At 36.7% G+C, this 16,856-nt stretch overlaps 1 protein-coding gene across 3 annotated transcripts in view; it reads right to left on the bottom strand.

The window, feature by feature from the left end:
• ZFP91 (ZFP91 zinc finger protein, atypical E3 ubiquitin ligase) overlaps window positions 1-16,856 on the bottom strand; it is a 44,330-nt gene that overhangs the window by 3,633 nt on the left and 23,841 nt on the right. For 2 of the 3 annotated variants that reach the window (XM_039245057.1, XM_039245055.1), the window contains exons 3-10: window positions 8,246-8,458; window positions 7,978-8,014; window positions 7,260-7,364; window positions 6,629-6,763; window positions 5,575-5,625; window positions 5,079-5,157; window positions 3,326-3,440; window positions 243-342 (exon numbers count right to left, since the gene is read on the bottom strand). In XM_039245057.1, coding sequence (XP_039100988.1) covers window positions 243-342; window positions 3,326-3,440; window positions 5,079-5,157; window positions 5,575-5,625; window positions 6,629-6,763; window positions 7,260-7,364; window positions 7,978-8,014; window positions 8,246-8,458 — 835 coding nt within the window. The remainder of the gene's footprint in view (window positions 1-242; window positions 343-3,325; window positions 3,441-5,078; window positions 5,158-5,574; window positions 5,626-6,628; window positions 6,764-7,259; window positions 7,365-7,977; window positions 8,015-8,245; window positions 8,459-16,856) is intronic. The other variant, XM_039245056.1, reaches the window with a different exon arrangement.

Below are 16,856 nucleotides of genomic sequence, written 5' to 3'. Positions count from 1 at the left end.
AACATATACCTGTGAAAAATTAGGTTAACTAGATGGAAAACTAATCTGTTCTTTTCTTTTGTTTAAAAACCAAAGGAAACAAGGATAAGTTCACTAAGTAACTTGCATCCCCAATCAATACTCACTCTGATTTGGTAAAAGCAAACAGCAGTGGCAACTGAAATGTTTGTACAGGGGCTAACCCACGAGCAGGGCATATATGCGCTTCTCACCCAGATGTTCACCAGTAAATAAACACTCACTGTAATGGCTTCTCGCCAGTGTGAATCATCCGGTGCACTGCCAGATTGTGAGAGCTCTTGAAGGCCCTGGCACAATATTCACAGATATAATCCCTTTGATCTAAGAAGAAAAATAATGTGGTTAGTATACCATTTAGAATCCCTCTAAGTATTTTTTTTTCCCAGTTTACAATAAGTAAGCAGATGATCAGTCAGGTTTATAGTAAAAGCAATATTGTTTTCAATGTATAAAATACACTTTGGATAAACAAAGTTTTACAAAGATATATACCAATTTTTAAAAATGTTTATTTTTGAGAGAGACAGGCTATGAGTGGAGGAGGAGCAGAAAGAGAGAGGGAGACAGAATCCAAAGAATGCTCCAGGCTTTGAGGTGTCAGCACAGTGCTAGATGCAGGGCTCGAACTCACAAACTGTGAGATTATGACCCGAGCCGAAGTCAGAGGCTTAACCAACTGGACCACCCAGGTGCCCCAGGACTTGTTTTAAAAAACTCAACAAAGCAAAACAAAAACAACCTAACAGAAACATGAGAATCAGAACCCTAATCTCAATCTTACCGGTAATCCAGATCTTGAATAAACTGCTTAGTAAGTAAACAACTACATTTCCCCTGGATTTTATTCTTTAAAACATTTTTTTTTTTTTTCAGATTGTGGAAGCTGAACGCTTACATATGAAGAATTTGGCACTCAAACACCAAAATCAACAATAACAACAGAATTTGGCATCTCCTAGAAGAAAAGTGACCCACAATTAAAGTGGTAATCATTTCTTCTGTTTCTGGTTTAAAAAATGTTAGCCAAGATAAACAATTTAAATTTCTCAAAAAAGGTTCAAGTTGCTGTTACCAAATACATGAAAACAGTACCTGTATTCTTTACCTTATTCTCCTACCCCACATCTTCTGCACCATTCAACCCCTGCCTCTGTCATTTCACAATCCCCCCAAATTTCACAGGATTTTTGATGAATTTGGTAACATGGTGTAGAATCTATGGGTCAAAGAAGCATTGCACTTAATTATTTCTTTATCTCTTGGTTTTGGAGAGAAGTGGACAAGGAGATACTCTATATCACTTGAATAAATGATCACGTTTTCTATGCCTTTTTCTTAAAATTGCTACCAATAGTCACAGTGAAAACACGAGAATACGTTAAAAGGCAAATAATATCCAATTTAATTCTATACTCCATCCCAAACAGTTCTAAAAGCCAAGTGTGGGAAAGAGCCAAATTCTTCTCAAGCTTGAATATTCTTGGGAATCATATGGGGATGTTAGTAAATGCAGATGCTAGTTGAGCGGATCTGAGGCAGGGTCTGAGATTTTGTAACCCTGGCTCAAGTGACACCAGTCCCTTTTGGGGTATCTTCTACATGATGAATAGGCAAGGTCTAAAAATGCACTTTTATCCCAGAGACAACTCTTAAGTTTGTCTCCCAGGTCTTGTCTACCTTTCCAGCTTCATTGTAGCATGGCAAACCTGGGTGGGGCATCCACTTGCTTGAATAAATTCCATTTTAAAAAAATGTTTATTTTGAGAGAGAGGGAGAAAATGCAAGAGTGGGGAGGGGCAGAGAGAGAGGGAGAGAGAATTCCAAGCAGGCTCCACACCATTAGCGCAAGTCCAACATACGGCTCAATCCATAAAACTGAAAGATCATGACCTGAAGTGAAATTAAGAGTCAGCACTTAACCGACTGAGCCACCCAGGTGCCCCCAAATAAATTACGTTTTCAAAGAAAGTCTGTACATACTAATTTGGAAAAAGAAAAACTGCAATGACATCACAAAACTGTATTAGACAAATATAAATAATTGGAACGGACTGAATTTCTAGAGCCGTTAGTTTGTCATAGTAGGCGTGACACTTATAGCTAAAATACCCTAAACTGGTGGTCAGAAACTACTTTTGTAGAGAATAAAACCACATTAACAGGGAGAAGGAGTAGAGATATGGCAGCATGTAGCAAGGAACAGAGTGCACACTGTACTCTCCCTGGAGCAGCAGCAGCACAGCACAGTATAAAGGGAAGCCTGCAGACTTTGCAGTGAGTCACACCTGAGCTCAAATCCTGGGGCTCTGAAAAGTCTGTGTGCCAGGCCCTGTGCAGGAAACAGCACTTTATATGTGATCTTATTTCATCCTTATAATAATTCCATGATATCTGTGACATTATTATCCCTATTTTTCAGATGAGAAAGGTGAGAAGTTAAGCCACTTAAGATGGAAAGGGTACATATTATCAGTACAACCCTGGGTAAGAGACAACTAGAATTCCTAGTTGGACCCTCCACAACTGTTGAGAGTAGTAATAATCCAGTGTCTGGCACCTACTCAATTAACTCAAATACCCAGTCTAATTTGTTCCCATTAACTGACCAGCATGGAGACTGTCAGTGGCTAAAAATGAATGGAATTTGAATCCATTCTAGAGTATTATTACGAAGGCATTTGGTTTCTCTTTTTGAGTCAACAGCTCCTATAGGAGAGTTCACGGGAATGTAACAGCTAGCTTCACGATTTCAACAGCAACAGAATTGCCAGGAGCTACCCAGTAGTTGTCATAAACCATTGGCAAGCCTCTTTACCATCCAGGCTTTCTCTTCATACTCATTTTTAGTCACTAAAAGCTATTACAAGTATCTACCATAAACGGAATTAGGAATCCTGGTTCTGTTAAAAACTAGTGATGCCACCAAGGCCAAGTCACTTAATGTGCAAAGCCTCTGGTTTCTCAGCTGTAAAACAAGGATAATACAAGCAAACCTGGTGATGTTGAATGATGATAATAACACATGTAAAGTTTCTAGTCCACAGATGATATAGAATATGTACTCTATAGAAAATTATCCTGATCATACAAGTTCTTTAAAAAGTCAAAGGATAAAAGTAAAAAAGCCCTAGCTTGTTCATCTCTTATAAAATTTGTTTTATTACATTTTATTTTCATAGCTTTCTCTCACACTTGACTGTAGACTCCTTAAGATTTACATTAGAAAAAAGTATCATTATCAATCTACATACTTAAAAGTAGAACACACTTAACACTTGATGAAACATTTTATTTAAAAAAGTACCTGTATGATGTTTGGCATGTCGTAGAAGTTGCTTCTGGAGCCTGAAGAGTCGCCCACAGGAGGGATGAGGACATACGTATTTCTTCTTCAGCAAATGCTGATACTTAATGTGGTGCTAAAACAGTAAGAATATAAAGAGGGATAAAAATTAAGGCTTCCTGAAAGCTTGTTCCTTTGCTAAGTCAAAAGTGCTAAAGGAAAACCAAATACTCTGCATATGGATGGGGGGAGGGAGCAGTATAATAAAATAGTTAAGAAAACAGGCTATGGAGATAGATCTGGATTCCAGTCTGGGTCTATCATTAACAAGCAGTGTGACCTTACAAAATGTACTTAAGTACTGTAAGTTACAGTTGGTAAAACTCGTTGGTAAAACTGAGACCACAATTAACACAACAATAAATAGTATTTAACATAGTTAAATAGTTATTAACAATAACAATAAATAGTATTATTGTGAGAATACAGAGATCATGTATTATATAATGCTTAATGCAGTAAATGCATAAGCATTACTACTTCTATAACAAGGTAGCAAACACTGTTATAATAGAACCAGAATCAGAAAGTGAGGCCTTAGTCTCGCGTTATATTTGCTGCTAACCCAAAAATCAAACAGGCCATTTCTCTCTTTTTTCCCAGTTTATTTATTTATTTTGACACAGCGAGAGCGCACACGTGCACAAGCAGGAGAGGGGCAGAGAGAGCGGGGGAGAGAAATCTCAAGCAGGTTCCACACTGGCGCTGTCAGCGCAGAGCCCGACACGGGACTGGATCACACAAACTGTGAGATCATGACCTGAACCGAAATCGAGAGTTGGACACTCAACCAACTAAACTACCCAGGTGGCCCCAAAGAGGCATTTCTTAAGTTTTAGTAATAAACATTTCACTTTCATGTTCTCTGTTAGACCTAAATAGAAGCTGTATCGTTAATCCATTTTTAAAAATCTACTTAGGGGCACCTGGGTGGCTCAGTTGGTTGGGCATCTGACTTCGGGTTAGGTCACGATCTCACGGTTTGTGGGTTCGGATCCCGCGTTGGGCTCTGTGCTGACAGCTAGCTCAGAGCTTGGAGCCTGCTTCATATTTTGTGTCTTCCTCTCTGACCCTCCCCTGATCATGCTGTCTTTCTCTCTCTCTCAGAAATAAATAAAAAACATTAACAAAAAATTTTTTAAATCTACTTAAAAAAAAAAAAAACCTAAAAATTAACATTTTATTTTAACAGTGTTCAAGAAATCACTGGTTTGAGTTGCAACTTTTTTTTAAAAATACACATTAAAATAAAGTCCGTTCATCTGTGTCTTTGGTGTGTTGGTAAAATCATCTCTTATATTGGAAGTATTTACACCACAATAGGAAACACTAGACTATTTCAAGGAAATCCGTTTTTTTTTGCACTATGTTTTTAGACATTTTTTTTTAATGTTTATTTTTGAGAGAGAGAGAGAGAATGCATGCATGAGCTGGGGGATGTCAGGGGGGGTGGGTAAGGACAGAGGATCTGAAATGCACTCTGTGCTAAAGGCAGAGGGCTCCATGTGTGGCCTGAGCCCATAAACTGTGAGATCATGACCTGAAGTCAGATGTTTAACCAACTGAGCCACCCAGACGCTTCTACACATTTTTCTTGACACTGTACGTCAATGATAAAGCCTGTACAAGTTCATAAATTATAGTACGTCATGAAATATGAGAACTAGTAATAGAAACTAACCTGAAAGGCTGCCTTATGTAACAACTTACTGACCTGCAAATAGCGAGGGTGAGCAAGAACGGTTCCACATCCTTCCATCTCACAACGGACATACTGGATTGGAGGCTTTTTTCTGTGATCAGTATGTAGGAGATATGTTAGCAAACAGAAAAGAAGCACTCTGAACAGTGACTTAACTCAGTGGAACAGCAATTTTATAGCACAAAGAATTAAAATCTCTTTACTAGTATACAGCTTGCATAGAATTGATGTTAGAAATAACCAGAAACGGCGAAATGTTTGATAAAGAGTTTTAAAACAAATGGCACAAAGTAAAACTAGTAACTCCCCAACAGGTAAAGAAACATTAAGATTTTTTAAGACCCTGCAATGGAAATAAAAACACAGTAACTTTGTGTCAAGGACATTAATAAAGTTCTTTTTGAGAAATTTTTAAATAGCCATTCCTGCAAGGTAATTGTGAGTAATTATGTGAGTAAAGTACTTACCATCAGGAATAAGGAACACAGTAAGGGTTTAAGCTACTTACCTCCTTTTGGGTAATCGTGGACTTTTGTCATCTTTTCGCCTTCTTCCTCTCCTATAATTAAATAAAGAACAGAGTAACTGTCCACATATTCCAGACTGAAGCCTGGAGTAAAGGATGGCTTAAGACATATACTCAAGACCAAAGAGAAGGTGGCAGAAACAAAGGATAACCCACAATACACAGAACCAAAGACATATCTGACAAGCCAAACAAAGATGTCATTCTAAAGTAATTTCACTTAAATAAATCTGCACAAGTTAAATACATACTTTCCATAAACTATACATTATCATGGAAGATTTGGATAAACCTTAAGGTACTACTGGAAGAGCGGTCTCCATAAAAAGTCTATTACCTAAATTTAATCAATTTAAAAAGTAGAATAAAAGAGTCCACTATTGGCGTGCCTGGGTGGCTCAGTCAGTTAAGCGTCTGACTTCAGCTCAGGTCATGATCTTATGGTTCGTGGGTTCGAGCCCCGCATCGGGCTCTGTGCTGACAGCTCAGAGCCTGGAGCCTGCTTTAGATTCTGTCTCCTTCTCTCTCTGACCCTCCCCTGCTCATACTGTCTCCCTCTCTCTCAGAAATAAATAAAACATTAAAAAAAAAAAAAGAGTCCATTATCTAAAACCCCTAAGAATATAAACTCTACTCTCCTCCTTATGATAGAACCAAAAAGCCTAAACATTTAAAAAAAAAAAAAAATCTTATTTCTGCAACAGTCAATGATGGCTGGACAAGAAGTCAAGATTCTTAAATCACTTGCATTAATTGCCCTTCTTTTGAGACTCCACATTTGCTATACTTTTTCTTGCTATTCTCATATCTTACATCCCAATAGCTACCATCTTACTCACTCATTTAGATATCTTTAAGCATTGCTTTGGATTAGATTTAAACTTTTCAAGCTTTTGGGTCTCTCGAATGAAACTGTCAGCTATGTGAGGCAGCAATATGTACCTGTCAATATCCCTCCTCCCACTCCCACCCTTTTTTCCACCAGTGGCTTCAAAATCTGTTAGGTTTTCATTTTTAGTAGTAATTGCCTACTCACTTCCTAGGAGGTTCCTCATCCTCCCTAATTTCATTCTCTTCTTCTTTCACCTCTACCTCTACTTCCACTTTAATTTCTTTCTTCTCTTTCTCTTCTTTCACCTTCCCTGATTTTCTCCGTGGTTTTGGGGTTTCCCTGAAAACACAAATATATTTCAACATTGGTATCCAGCAAAGGATCTTTTCAAAAGGAACTGTGACAATGGGGTAAAAACTGTGAATATCATTGATTTATTGTAAAATTATGATTCTCAGCTCATGAAATGTAATTTGCAGTCAACTGTTTCTCACATGCATGATAATGATACATACTTAGAGCTGCTTAGACTAACAATACCCTAGAATCAAAATTCACTATAGTTATAAAGAGAAGGCAATTGATATCTTGTTAAGATAACCATGCAGACATCCAATTATTTGGATATGATCAAAATAAAGTTCTATATAAATAGAAGAGAGGACTATATGAAGGATTAAAAGATCATGTTAAATTTGCAAAAGAAGTACATAATTACTCATTTTAAATTAAGTCTCTAGCCATTAGTTTAGTAACAAGGTGTAATAAAAGCATGCAATAGTGCTTTCCTAACTTATTTTCCAACGACATGTCTGGAGTAAAATCTGAGACGTGCCTTTCTAAGTGGGGTTTGTAGGTCTCGTCTCTTGGGTCATCTTTGAATGGTATTTCCTCTTCACTGATTAGCATCTCTTCTTCTTCCTCCTCTTCCTCATCACTACTAAAAAGAAGCAAATAAAAATGAGAAATTCTAGTTATAAGGATTATATCTGACTGGATTTTATTTGCTAATTTATTTAGAGATACCAGAAAGTCACAGTAAGTTATCTAGAATGTTCATCCTTACGGTCTAATTGGATGCAATCTAGCTGCTTTATCCTAACAATAATAATTAGAACTAAAAACACATTACCTCATTAAATTAAGGTAAAGTGATAACTGCTCAACGGCACTAAGAGTTAAAAAACATCTGACTTTATCATACTGTGTCTAGTCATCTGATGATATGCTCTATCAAAAAAGATCAACCAAAAAAATTCACATGACTTACCATGGAATATACATTTCAAAAATCCTAGTAAAAAACATCTACATTTCCCATTAGTGGCTAGCACAGAATAAGCCAGAATACAGAAAGTACTCAAGACATGCTTTCCAAACCAGGTAAGATTACATGGTTAAAGCTCTAATTAAGAACCAGTGACACTTACAGTAAATACCAAAACTGAAGTTAATTTTTTTTTTAGCAGTCCCACATTCTTTCTAGTAGGAAACACCTTCTGTGTGTGCTCTACGTCCCCAAGGGTTTAAATATGAAATATGAAATATTTTACCTAATGCCACCTGGAGACTGATGTTCTTCTGCACCATCTGGAGAAAGAAAGCAAAACAAAACTTTATGGATATCGGTATTTTGTCTCTGCAGCCAAGAGTCTCAAGCCAAATTACTCTTGGAGTAACTATACAAAAGGAGAGTACAAATTGTCTAAAAGGAACCCTGTATTACCAGACCTACCCTTGAAAGTTAAGTTGTTCAACATTACATTTAAAATCAATAGGGCACTGGTTATTAAATCAGCACGTGCATTACTTGTACAGTACCATAGTCAAGTTGATCTGTATTTGGTTCTGACTTGCAGATGAGCTGCAATGAACCAGTCTTCGACCTAGAGCTTCGGGTGTTCTCTGTGTCATGATGCCGAGAAACTGACGTCCTGCTACTACTGCGCCAGCCCCGGCTAGGCCTAGTTGCAGTAATGGAAACTTCCTGAGGGAGAGCAGAATCGCCTTCTTCCTCCTTCTCTTCCTTAGGATCTAGATGAAAACATACACCATTACTTAGTGTTAAATAATAACCATCTTAGGATATCTACTATTCCAAATACAGTTAATAAAAAAAAGAAGGTAAATTAAATTTTTTTTCAGGAGAAAAGCCCCTCAGATTTTTTTCTAAAATAAGAGAAACACGATGAGAGGAAACTTAATCCTTATTGTCATCACTCTAAAAAAAAAAAAATTTCATGTCGTAAAGTAGTGTTATATCCTACCTACAAAAAAAATGGAACGCTAAGAGAAGTATGCAAAATATACCAAAGTAATTCAACTCCCACAATTCTAGCCTTTATATCCAAGGCTAAAGAAACTAAATTAGGTGTGTGGTCCCAGAAAGATGGCCAGAACTTCTTACAGAAGAACAGGAAAGAAAGAATCACAAGTCTGTATGTGTTAACAACCAAACAATGCTGGAAGAAGTTGCTAAAGAGAAATTCCATAGGAAAATGCCATCCCTTGACTCTTTTCAGTATTCTTAGACCCAAACCATGAATTTGAATTAATCTATAGGGCCAATGGGGCACCTGGTTGGCTCAGTTTGTTAAGTGTCCGACTCGTGATTTCGGCTCAGGTCATGATCTCACAGTTCATGAGTTTGAGTCCTCCATCGAGATCTGCACTGATAGTGTGGAGCCTGCTTGGGATTCTCTGTCTCCCTCTCTCTCGGCCCCTGCCCTTCATGCGCACTTGCTCTCTCACACAAAAATTAACATTAAAAAATCATCTATACGGCCTATCATGACAAAGTCCAGCTCCAGTGTTGCTCTGTTTCAGTTTTCCTGAGATGCTGCGCACAGGTAGGTACACACACACAATGGCCATTCCCTCCTGAGCAATAAAAAAGTAAAAAGCTTAGTATTACAAACTGGCTTTCATCCCTAATGTAGCTTATTACTATGTTGGCATATGAAAAGTGAGCACATTTTGACTATTTTGACTATTCTTTATAATAGAAAAGGGCTTTCTAAGAATAACACAAAATTTTAGGTCTTAACATTTATATCTATGACTACATAAACATAAAAACAATTTTCTGCAAGGCAAATTCCACTAGAAGTGAAGTCTAATAGCCCAACAGAGAAAAGCCAGTAAAAACACGGCTTTCACACAAACAAACAGGTCAATCTTCTCAGAACAGGAGGAACTCAAATGAAAACAACTAGTGTGATATCCCTGTTCCTGTCATACTGGCGATGATCCAAATGTGTGAGAACAGCGTCCTGGCAGGGCTGCGGAGACACTGACACAGATGGCAGCGCGGACACTGGCAGAGCGCTATGAGGGACACTCTGGCAGGATCTATCATAATTATAAATGCAGATCCTTTCATGTTAACTTCAACTGCTAGGAATTTATCTTACAGAATTACAATCACATTTATGAAATGACTTGTCTATAGAGACAGTCATTACAGCACTGTTTTTAGTAGTAAGAGTGGAAAACTTAACAGCAGGAGGAGCTTGCTTAGATGAATTATGATATACCCAGTTGGAAAGCAACTGCATGAAAATACCTCCCTGACCCTTTATTATGCAAAAACCCCCCCACATCCATGTAATATTATATACGTATACACTTGTTTTATATATAGAAATAAATATATATGTAAGATATATATCTTATATATGATAATAATACTTCTGGAAGGATATATAAGAAATTGATAAATACAGGTCACTTCCAGAGAAGGTACAAAAATATGTCCAGTGATTCCACCTCTAAGTATCTACCTAGGAAAATAAACTGGCTCATGGACATTCACTGTAGCATATCTGTAACAGCTAAAGAATGGAAACAACCCATCCCTTCAAGATGCTGACCTGTACTGAACAAGAAAATGTTCAAATAAACTATGGTTTATTACTAAGATGGGATATTATACAGAGGTTATCTGTAAAGAATAACATGGAATCGTTGGCAAAAATATTGTTAAACAGAAATTAAGCACACAAAACTATATATAATGTGTTTTTTAAGATTTGAAAAATATAATTTCCTCCACTGTGTAACGAGTTGGTGACTGGAGGCTATTTCAGCTTTAGTTATATTCTTTGAAAATTTTATGAGAGGGGCGCCTGGGTGGCTTAGTTGGTTAAGCATCCGACTTTCGCTTGGGTCATGATCTCGTGGTTCGTGGGTTCGAGCCTCGTGTCGGGCTCTGTGTTGACTGCCAGCTCAGAGCCAGGAGCCTGTTTCAGAGTCTGTAACTCTCTCTCTCTCTGACCCTCCCCTGCTCACGCTGTTTCTCTCTCTCCTAGAAATAAATAAAACTTTAAAAAAAAAGAAAATTTTATGAGAATATACTGAGGAAATGGAGTAAAATTAGTTTAAATTGTAGAGAAAAGCAGTGGGAACGCCTAAAAACCTGATATAATTTTTAAATCGGATATGTATTTCCTTTCAATTTTCCTTCCCACTCATTATTGCCTTTCTCACTCTTCCCATATCCAAACTATTTTAAGTATCAAAATAATGTAGTAGTAGTAATAATAATAATAAAATGGATTAGATTTTAAAATATCTTCAACTATCTACAATCCAATAAGTTTTATCCATAAAGTAACTGGAAGGTCAAAGACAACTTGTTTAAAATCACAAAGCTAGATAAGCAGACCCAGATAGATGGTTAAATGTCCAACTCTTGATCTTGGCTCAGGTCATGATCTCACAGCTGTTGAGTTCAAGTCCTGTGTTGAGCTCTGTGCTGAGTGCAGAGCCTGCTTGGGATTCTCTCGCTCCCTCTCTCTCTCTCTGACCCTTCCCTGCTTGCTTTCTCAAAAAAAAAAAAAAAAAAAATATATATATATATATATATATATACATATCTATCTATCTATCTATCTACATATATGTCTACATATATATATGGAGATTCTTCCTTTTTACTCAACCCAAAGACACTAATTTGGACTTTAAGCCCATTCCACTTCCTGTAGAGCTTTTTCTTCAGTGTGAAGGATTGTATGGCCACATCTTCTCATGCTGTTCATCTTATCCACTAGAGAATTGCCTGTTCTTATATATAAAGCCTAATAGCCTACTTTGTGGAATACCACCCCATTCCCCCAAACTCTAGTCTTAAAAAAAAAGCACTATCAGAGTGCTTTCAGTAAAAATGTACCTCATCAGAAACACACACATGCACACACACACCTGCCAGAATCAACTTTGTAAAAACTTTGGAAAATACTCAAACTTTTACAGCTACCACATGAACACTAAGAAAGACGAGTCAAACAAGACATTTAAGGAAATCTTGATCAAATTACTTACTGAACATAAGCTAAAGGAAACAGAGCCTTTACAGATGAAACAAGATAAAGAACATGGTTTTAAAACGTATGCTCAAAAGGCTAAAGGGTTTAAACCATTGACAAATAACTAACAACAATCAGGAGAATAATGTCTCAACAAATAAAGCATGTGGATAAAGAAGAATTATAAAAAAAAAAAAATCAAATTCTTTAGCCGAAAAGTGTAACAACTGAAATGAAAAACTCACTAGAGGATTTCACTCAACAGATCTGGGGAAAGAGATAAATCTTCGACTTATTTGACTTTAAGAGAGGTCAAATAAGAGTATCCAATTCAAAGACCAGAAAGAAAAGTATTAAGCATACTGACTTAAGCATGCACACGAGAGTCCTAAAAAGAGAGCAGAGAATGGAGCAGAAAGAATATTTGAAGAAATAAAAGCCAACAGTTTCTCAAAATCAGTAAGATGTGAATCTACACAACAGACATTCCATGAACTCCAAGTAGGACAAATTCTGTGAAACTGAATAAAGGAAACATATTTACAGTGGAGCTTGCTGGCCCAGGCCATACCACTCATTGCAACCCTTTAAAGAGCCAAGGGAAAGAGACAAAAGGGACATACCATGCATTCCCAACAGAAAGAAGCTTAGTCTACTACCTGAGCAGGAGGAAGATTTTTCCTTGCCTGACAACAGCTCAGCCTATGAGACAGTCACAACTCAACCAACAAAAAGCTATTATATTTCAAACTCCCAGTTTACTCCATTGGACACTGTGTTTATAATGGCACCCCCACCCCTACCTCCACACCTGTCCCAAAGCTCCTCTCCTTTGTTTGAAGGACTTGCCAATCACTTTTATTTTTACTTGCTTGTCCAGAATTGTCAATCCTCTGCTATTCCTGAATAAACTCATTTTACTGGTAAAATAGTTGGCTGTTTTAGTTTTTTGGTTTTTTTAAAGTTTATTTTGAGAGACAGGGAGAGAGAATCCCAAGCAGGCTCTATATTGTCAGTGTGGAGCCCGATGCAGGGCTTGAACTCATGAACTGTGAAATCATGACCTGAGCCAAAAACCAAGAGTTGGATGCTTAACTAACTGGGTCACCCAGGCATCCCCTGGCTGTTTTACTTTTAATGTCAACAACTCAAGAGATCCACACCAAGGCACATTACAATCAAACTGTCAAAAGCCAAAAGACAAAGAGAGATTCCTGAAAACAGTTTAAGAGAAGTGACTCATCAGGTATAAGAAATGCTCAATAACGCTAATAGCCTATTTCTCATAAGAAACCATGGAGACCAGAAGGCAGAGGGATACCACATTTAAAGTGATAATGTCAAGCAAGAATTCTATATCTGGCAAACTATCCTTTCAAACTGGAGATGTTCTCATATAAACAAAAGCGAAGTTTGTCACTAGCAGACCTGCTCTACAAGAAATGCTACATAGGGTCCCCTCCGGGCTTAAATGAAAGGACACTAGGAAATAACTCACAACCATATGAAAAAATAAAAACAGTATAGTTACATAAATAAACATAAAACAGTATTATTGTGTTTTTTGGTTTAGAATTCATTTTTCGTCTACATGACTTATAAGCCAAGTGTATAAAACAAAAATTAAAAACCTGTGTTATGGACACACAACAGAAAGATTCCAAGTACTGGTTTCTTTTTGCTTAATAGTTCATTCCTTAATTTATCTCTTTCCTCTCATTTTTTAGCATGGAGCAGTAAGAAGAAACCAGACTGTACTTTCCACACTTTGCTTGGAAATCTTCTCAGCTAAATATACAAGTTCCTCACTTAGAAGTTCTACATTCTACCCAACAGAACATAATTCAGCTAAGTTATCTGCCACTTTATAACAAGGATCACCTCTCTCACTGTCCACTAACATGTTCATCATTTTTTTTTCTAAGGCCTCCTTTGCCTTCTTGCCTTTAACATCTAGATTTCTCCCAACCATCTTTAAAGCAATCCAGGCTGGTTTTCTGATTAATTGCCTCAGAATCCCCCCAGCTACTACCCATTAACCAAAACCACATCTACAGTTTAAGGTATTTTGTTACAGCAACACCCCATACTTCCAGTATCAAACTCTGTATTTGTTTTCTAGGGCTTCCATAACAAATTACCACCAAAGACCTATTTATCTGCAAAGATCTTATTTCCAAATACACTACATTCACAGGTACTCAACATCTTTTTGGAGGGAAACAATTCAACCCACAGCAAGTGGCTCTACTAATAGGAGACAAACTAGACTTCAAGTCAAAAAATGTTACAAGACAAAGAAAGACACTGTGTATTAATAAAGGGTCAATCAGGAAGATATGACAATTATACACCTATACATACCCAATATATGAAGTAAAAAATGACAGAATTAAAGGGAGAACTAGCCAGTACTAAAATAAAATAGGCAGAAGTTCAATTAGGAAACAGAGGACTTGAGCAACACTATAAAAAAAATTAGACCTAACAGATATATAAATAATACTTAACACAAAACCAGAATACATAGTCTTCTCAAGCACACACAGAAGATTCTCCAGGGTAGACCATATGTTAGGCCACAAAACAAGTCTTAAGAAATTTTAAGACTGAGATCATATAAAGAATGTTCTCTGATCACAATGGAATGAAACTAGAAATCAGTATCAGAAAGAAAACTAGAAAATTCAGACATATGTGGAAACAGCACACTCTTCAAACAACAAACTGGTTAAAGAAGAAATCACAAAGGCAATTAGAAAATACTACAAGAGGCATCTGGGTGGATCAGTCGGTTAAGTGTCCGACTTCAGCTCAGGTTATGATCTCGCAGTTTGTGAGTTCAAGCCCCGCAGGAGCCTGCTTCTGATTCTGTCCCCTTCTCTCTGCCCCTTCTGAGCTTGCATTCTGCCTGTCTCTCTCTCTCAAAAATAAATAAACATTAAAAAAAAGAAAATACTTAAAAATAAGTGAAAATGAAAATGCAACATAGCATAACTTATGGGCTGTAGGAAAAGCAGTGCATAGAGGGAAATTTATAGATCTAAATGTCTACATTAAAATAGAAAAAAAAAGCCCACGTCTAATCAATAATCTAACTACACCTTAAAGGAAAAGGGAAAAAAAGAAGCCAGAGCTAGCAGAAGGAAGGAAATAAGATTAGAGCAGAGAAAAATAGGAAAGTAGAAGCCAAGGGAGAAAAACCAATGGAACTAAAAGTTGGCTCTTTGAAAAGATCAAAGAAATGGACAAACCTTTAGTTAAACTGAGAAAAAAAAAAGACTCATATTACTAAAATTGGAAATTAAAGTGAGGACATTATTACTGATCTTACAGAAAAAAAATGGTTATGAAAACACAATTAACAACTATATACAAATTAAACTACATGCAATAAACATCTAGATACACACATACTAAAACTAACTCAAGAAGAATCAGAAAATCTGAACACACAAGTGAAGACAAAGAGTAGTAATCAAAAATTTCCCAATGAGGGGGGAAAGCCCAGGAGCAGATGGTTTCACTGGAGAAAGAATTAACCCATCATTTGAAGTATTAACACTAATCCTTCTCAAACAATTCCAAAAAAATAAACGAGGAGGGAACACTTCTTAATTCATTCTGTAAGGCCATCATTACTCTGATACCAAAGACAAAGAGACCACAAGAAAATTATAGGCCAATATCCCTTGCAAACCAACTAAAGTCAGCAGCACATTAAGACTATGAAGCAATGTTAACACTAGATCAAATGGTATGTATCCCAGGATTATGAGGGTGGTTTCAATATACAAAAATGAATTAGTGTAGTATATCACATTGAAGCGAAAGAAGGAAAAAACCCTCACACGATCATTTTAAAATGTAGAAAAAGAATTTGACAAAATTCAGCACTTTAATGATAAGAACACACAGAAAACTAGAAAGAGACTGAAACTTCAACCTGATAGAGGGCATTTATCAAAACCAAAGAGCTATCATACTCAATGGCAAAAGACTGAAAGCTCTCCCTAAGAGCAATACAAGGTAAGGATGCCCTCCTTCCCCATTTATTTTCAAAGCTGTACTGACAGTTCTAGCCAGAGCAATTAGGCATGGTGGGGGGAAAGGCACCAAACTGCAAAGAAAGAAGTAAAAGTATCTCTATTTGTGAATGAAATGACCTATTTCTCAAGAAAAGTCTGAAGATTCTGCAAAACAAATACTAAAGATAACAAATTTAGGCAAGTTGTGAAATACAACATCAACACACAAAAATTAGTTGTTTTAAATATACCAGCCATCAGTAATCCAAAAAGGGAAATAAGAAAACAATTCCATTTACAATTCAATTAAATACAACACATTACTTAAATATAAATACAGCTAAGATGTTAATTGTCCCCAAACTGATCTACAGATTAAATGTAATCACTTTCAAAATCCCAGCCTTTTTTTTTTTTTTTCAGAAATTGAAAACCTGATCCTAAAATTCATATGAAAATGTAAGGGACCCTGATTATCCAAAACAATCTTGAAAAAGAACACAGTTACAAGGCTTACTTTGTTCTTCCCAGTCTTACAACTCATTACAAAGCTGTAGTAATTCATAGGCGCCACTGTGTGGCACTGGCAAGAAGACAGACAGAACGAATGACCAATGGAACTAACTTGAGAGTCTCAATATAAACGCATGCACCTAGGTCAACTGATTTTCAACAAGTTTGCTGAGACTATTAATGGGGAAAGAGCAGTCTCATCAACGAAGGGTGTTGAGACAACTAGAAATCCACACACAAAGTATGAAGTTGAACCCTACAATTGGCAATTGCCATTATCATGGTTGATTACAGTGCTATGATCTAGATTTAGCAAGGTCCACATAAAATGGTCATTTTCAACTTTTATAAAATACGTTGTTTTAGCTATCCCAACATTTGGCTTATTCACTGGTTTCTCTGTTACAGAAGTAGTTTCGTATGGTAAAGCTATTAAAAAAATTAAGCATAGTACAATTTTGTTTTGTTCAGTCTTACAATCCATTGTCTCCTAAATACTCTTTCATATTTTGATGGTAAAATGTAGTGTAGCAGAATATCTGTAGCATGTAAAAAAGGTTATACTATAGTATGGGTGTGACA

Source organism: Hyaena hyaena, unplaced genomic scaffold, assembly GCF_003009895.1.
Source record: "Hyaena hyaena isolate Hyena2069 unplaced genomic scaffold, ASM300989v1 scaffold_252, whole genome shotgun sequence".
Lineage (NCBI taxonomy): Eukaryota > Metazoa > Chordata > Mammalia > Carnivora > Hyaenidae > Hyaena > Hyaena hyaena.
This window is presented reverse-complemented; position numbering and strand designations above follow the sequence as displayed.